The sequence below is a fragment of the Numida meleagris genome, chromosome 1 (genome assembly GCF_002078875.1).
Source record: "Numida meleagris isolate 19003 breed g44 Domestic line chromosome 1, NumMel1.0, whole genome shotgun sequence".
Taxonomy (NCBI): domain Eukaryota; kingdom Metazoa; phylum Chordata; class Aves; order Galliformes; family Numididae; genus Numida; species Numida meleagris.
In genome coordinates, this window is record NC_034409.1 from 36,823,917 (window position 1) to 36,829,916 (window position 6,000).

The window sequence follows — 6,000 nt, forward strand, 5'->3', positions numbered from 1 at the left end:
TTTTTTCTATAGCGGTTCTGGAAAACAAGAGGAGCTTTTTCCACTGCTTTTGCTATTTCTGCTCTTAACGGGCGAAAACTTTAAAACCAATGAAGATCACCTCACCAAACTCATCCAGGAGCAATCAGTAGAGAACATTTTCAAGAACCACTGGGTGTGGCTTTACAGAGAAACGGTGCTTTCCGCGTTACCCAAACTCCCACGTAACATACACTGTGTGCACAGAGTCCCATTCGAGGTTGGCTTTAGCTACACATAACAATCTCGAAGGGCTGTAAGTGAAAATGAAAGAAAAGCGGATCCTTCACTGCCCAATACGGGAAATTAACAAGCTTAGCATTTCAGTTTTACATCTAGGACGCTTCAGTTATACACTGTCTCACTGACTCCACTTCCCAAGGCTCACTTCGGGCTAGCACAGCAGCACCTAGAGTCCAACAGAGCAGGCCTTTGTTTCAGGCTACGTTTTTCTCTAACCTTAATAGGGCCGGACAGGCTGCAGCCCCGTCCCAGCGGGAACCCTGGCGGCGGGAGGGGAGCCTCCCGCTACGCGAGGCACAGCCAAAGGAGCCGCGTCCCTCCCCGCGCCCTGGGCCACGTAGCGCGGCGCTGACACAGCGGGCCCTTCCGGCAGCGCAGCCCACCCTCCGCCCCCACCCACCCCAGGCTGAAGGAAGGATACATTTCCGAGGCGAGGGTTCCCTCCAGCCCTGGCTGCCGCTGAAGCCAGCGCAGCTTCCCCCTCCGGGCGGCCTCCCCGGCGGGTTGCCGCCCCGCTCGCCGCCGCCGCCCCGGCTCCTACCCCAGCGCCATCCACCCCTGTAGGGCCGGCCTCGAAAGCGGAATCGGTCCAGCGCGTTGTGGCTGCGCTCCCAGAAGGAGAGCCGGGGGCCGGTCTCCGAGTGCGGGCCCGACGGCATCCGTGGCGCGGGCAGGGGCGGCGGGTGTGAGCGGAACGAGTCCTTGGGCCGGTAGCCGCCGTGGCCGTGCAGGTGGCCCATGTCGGGCGGGGGCTGGTGCCGCGACCGCGGGAAGCGCCGAGAGGACGAGAGGGAGATGCCGCCGCGGAGGCCGGGAGGCGGCCGGCGCCTCGAGTAGGGCCTGTTGCCCGCCAGGCCGCTGCCGGGCTCGGAGCCGCCGCTGCACGGCCCAGAGCCGTTGTTGTCATCGTCGCTGATCTCGCCGTCTTCCAACTCCCCCTCTTCCTTCGGGGAGAGCCCGCTAGAATCCAGCGCTGCCTCCGCGGGTGCGGCCTCCGCGGCCGCCATGGAACCCTACCCAACGGCGAGGCGCGGCACACCGAGAGCCGCGCGGCCGGTTTCGCTTCCTGCGCACGAAAGCCCCACGCCTCGCCCCCTCCCCAGCCGCCCACCCTACACGGCCCCGACCACCTCAAACCTCTCGCGAGACCACACCCTATCCCCGCTGCCCCGTTACGCAACGACAAAAAGAACGCGAGGGCCGGGGGCGACTCCCCGAGAGCGGTGCATCCTGGGAAGCGTAGTTCCCAGCTCCGGACGGTACCGGGAGGGGCGGGGAAAGCACCTGGCTCAGCCAATAGCGGGGCGGCGGGATTGCGGGCGCCAATAGAGACTCGAGCCGCCATGTCGGTGGAGGGGACCGCCATCTTGTTGAGGGGGAGCGTGTTGCCTGGAAGAGGAGGGCGGTGGTGCGGTTCCGAGCAGCTGCGTGGTCCGCGCTGTGATTATGCTTACGTTTCTCAATCTTGGAGAAGACTGATGCGTTTCTGTGTTTTTTTTTTTTTCCCAAGAGTGAGTTAGGATTTTTTTTCAGTTAATAATGTGCTACACGGAAGCCATGAAAAATAAAATTAAGTATCACGTTTCCTTGTTTCTATGTATTTCTTCTTTTCCTTTCTCTATGTATCGTTTAGATCCGACATGAAGAACGGTTAATGCCTGTGCATTATGAAGTCCAAAGCTATATGCTTAAGGCCCTTTGCATCCTCTTCTTTTGATCCAAGGGGACAAATACATGACAAAGAGCAGGTGCCCTTGCAGTGACGTGGTGTTTTACAAATTCAGAGTAATGGAATCTGTTCTATCTAAAACAGTACTAAATCTATTAAAATAGTTTCATAGGAGAATGAAGAAAGTGCAAATGTGTTTTTTTTTTTCTCTTTCTTTTTGATGGTCATCCATCATAACACAGTGATGTGCATTTTGTGTCAATTCTGTTCATGTGGATGTAACTTCTAGAAATCGTGTTTAATTGGTGAGTTTTACTGCTTTACACATCATGGTCAATAGGTCTCCAAAGGGCTGGCAGACAGGCACAAGACCTGCTGAGAGCTTTCTGAAGCAGCTGCTAAAGTCAGGTAGAACTTCTGAAACATTCAGTTCCCTGTGTCTGAAATCTAATCTGCTGCGGTTACAAATGTTTCAATATCACCACCTCTAGTGTTGCAAACTGCAGAAATTTCCCTCCGAACAGCCATTTGTTTATTTGGGCATCCCAGAGCTTTGCATGTATGTGGTTCCATTTTCCTTTGCATACAGTTAACTAACTCTGTTTCTAAGTGTTTTCACACAGCAGTAAATACCAATTTTGGCATCTTTCAGAGGGGAAGGGAAGTGCTTACAAAACTGTAAGGAATTGGCAGAGAAGTAGCAGCTCAATGGGAAGTTAACCCCATGTGGTGTTGCCACTCCCTTCACTGTTGCTGTTTGTTTGCTCAGAGTTCATCCAACAAGTGAGCCAAATTTATTCAACGCCAGTATGTGATCTGCATTGTAAATTTCTACCTGAGGTATTTAGCATCTGAAAAAAGATTCCTGAGAATCTTCTAGTGGCTTTGCATATCATCTGGTGTTATATGATCCCACTGTATTATGTGGTATGATATTTTATTTCAGTTATTTGATACTGTCTGCTTTTTTCTCCATTATAGGGTTATGAGGCAAACAATTTTATTTCTAAATTTCCAGGAAGAAGCTGGTTCTTCCAGTGTATTCATCACTATTAATAAACTGATCAATTGATTATGTTCTCTACTATAAAGGGAATAAAATTGCATGAGTAAAAAGAACATGTTGATCTGATGTGTTTGGTATCTACGTATTTACACAAGAGCACACAAACATCTGAAAACAGCCTTTCAGAAAGAAAGCATTAAGAATCTTCCACATTTGTCCCATGGGTAATAGATTGAGAATTTCTGAGAGGTTTTATTGCAGTTTGTAAATTTAAGATGAAATCCAAAATAAATAAATTTTCTGTTTGCTGTATTTGACTTCATACATTTGAAGGATATCTAACATAGCTGTTGCAGCACCATTTTTGTTTTAAATACTGAATATATTTTCAATAAAGTCAAAAGGAACAATTTAATACATCAGAAAGCGTATGTCTTAATATTTATCATATTTCCTGCTTATTTTCTGCACCTCTAGACAAGGCCAAAAAAGCATTGCGGAACTAGTATGTTTATGAAAATGAATTACTGAAATTTATGTGCATAAGCAACTAAGACTGATTGAATTAAAAGATAGCATCCAGATCTCTTTGTCAGACTCAGCTTGTGCAGCTGGTAACAAGTTTTGTATTTAAACAAAGGTAGCAAAGATCACATGATGGTTAAATAGCTTTAGTGCAGCTAAGACTTGTTTGAATATTTTACACATCTGAAGAATGACAATTAGTGCAGCAATCCTAATCCTACTAGTCTTATTTCTCATGAATTTTTAAGTATCCGTGACATAAAACATTACCATATTATTATTTTCTTGTGGTAGGTATCTCAAACTACTTGTCCAAAACAACAAAAAAAAAAACAATGCTAGAATCAGTGGTCTCCAATGACATTTTAGCTTCAAATTAGATATGCCTCATTTCTGGTCCGCAAAATGTTAAAAATATGTATATTTCAAAGTTTCAGGTAAAAAAATGGTAACATGTTTACCATATTAATTAAATGGAATTATTACAAGCAGAGTGGAATCTTGTCTTTTGGAAGCACAACCTGAGATTTAAGGACTGTGCCACATTTCCAAAAATAAAGGATATTATATATCTTCTAGTACTACAGTGCTTAGTTAGGGCTATTTACATTCATATTTTTGTTCTCTTTTTGCCTTCTAAGTGTCAATTAAAATTGTCTGATACTAATACAAGACTTTATCTCACCAAAGTTAAGCTTAATTCACTCTGAAAATTGAAAATTTTCCTGATGTATTGGGTCTGGCTGGGATGGAGTTCCTTTGTCACAGCCCGTGTGGTGCTGAACTTAGGATTTGATACTACAGTGGTGCTGGTAACACCACAGTGTTTCGGCTGCTGCTGAACAGCACTTACACAATGTCGAGGCACTCAGTTTCTTTCCTCTCTGCCCTTTCCCCATAAGCAAGCTGGGGGTGGCAGGAGAGTGGGAGGGGACCCAGTAGGGACACGTGACAGAAACTGTCTAAAGGGATACTCCACACCATATAACATCATGTTTGGCAATAAAAAAATGGAGTAGAGGAAGAAGAAGAGTAGTTTGCCTTTTTGTCTTCCAAGCTGGCCATTGCTTGAAGACAAGCTGGACATGGGTCTGCTTATGCAAGGTGGCATGTGATTTCCTTTGCATTGCTTGTTTTTGTAAGCTGTTTTCCTCATGACCTATGAGTTTTCTTGCTTTTGCTCTTCCTATAAACACCCTTCCCAACGGGGCGGGGGGGGGGGGGGGGGAGGTGAGTGAGCAGCTGTATGGGTGTATAGCTGTTGGCCAGGGTCACCCCAGTGCAGCAGGATACATGAACTATGTGTGCAGTGTATCCACATGTTACTAATTAGTGCTTATTCATATTCATTGGCTTTTCCTACTCAAACTTGTGACAGTTTGAACTCTAATAATTTCTGTATGGCCTTCCAACAAACATTTCTGGAATGAATGGAGTGCAATGCTTTGTGATTGATTGATTGTTTTCTTCTTGGTACTCAGTAATTGTAATTTTAAATATGATGGGCTCCATGTAAATAATGAGGATTAGGTTTTCTTCTAATTTAAGAAAACACGAACTGACTAAAAACTGGTTTTTGGGAAGTGGGTGAGGGAAGAGTATGTGGCTGTTAAATATTTCTTTCATAAAATTTGGGGTATTGAATTTTATGATGAAGGGATTCTGCAGAAAGATTTGAACATTGTATAAATTGTATTTTAATTGCTGAGGATTGTGAGACTAATCCACAATTTGACAAAGTGGAAAATGCACAATTTCACATTGCTTTGTAGTTCTGTCCTAGCATACTTCTGTTTGGTGTGTTTTCAGTTTGTTTGTTTATTTATTTAAACTGACACCTATGTGAAGAAATCTTCCTAAGATGGAAGAGGTGTAGAGGTTTATACCTAAGAAGGAACATCCAACTTCAAAATGATCATGAAGTGTAAACAAGTTCTTACTGAACGCAATTAATACCTTCAAAATACATGCAAAATTGAAGTATACATCACAGGAGATAGTAAAATTGAGAAAAAGAGAAAAAGAAGACATAGCTGCACAATGATAGGTAGAAATTGCTTGCCTCATGAAAAGCTTAAAATCAAATATTTCACCATGAGATATATCTGAGCGAATTATGTTAAATGCCTTAAGAAATTTTCCTCTGGGTGAGTTGAAAATACAAGATAAAAATATAAGATATTTTTAGGAAACATGAGACAAAAATGAGATAATTTACGGGAGATTAAAAAAGCTTTTCAAATCAGAGGGTAGGCAATAATCTTTACCTGTTTTGCTGAATTAATATTAAAAATGAATCAGCCATATTGATACTCAGTGACAAGAAATCTATTTTTGGGGACTGTTAAATTATTCACTACCTAACAGTTACTAATGAAGACTTATTTAAAATATGGAGATGTCAAGGTTTTCACATGAGGTAATAACAGTGTCTGGTGAGAGAGCTGCAAGTTCAGCCTTTCACTAAATGTAGACAAGAAGATTTTTCTTTTGAAAGAAGCTTTATTATTAGGAACAGAGAATAGTTACTGCAGATAAC

The 6,000-nt window shown here is 44.0% G+C and overlaps 1 protein-coding gene across 1 annotated transcript in view; it reads right to left on the reverse strand.

The window, feature by feature from the left end:
* The window catches only part of ZFC3H1 (zinc finger C3H1-type containing), a 38,736-nt gene extending 37,329 nt beyond the window's left edge, over positions 1-1,407 (reverse strand). Inside the window, exon 1 of the mRNA XM_021385181.1 lies at positions 683-1,407. Coding sequence (XP_021240856.1) covers positions 683-1,268 — 586 coding nt within the window. The 5' untranslated portion in view covers positions 1,269-1,407. The remainder of the gene's footprint in view (positions 1-682) is intronic.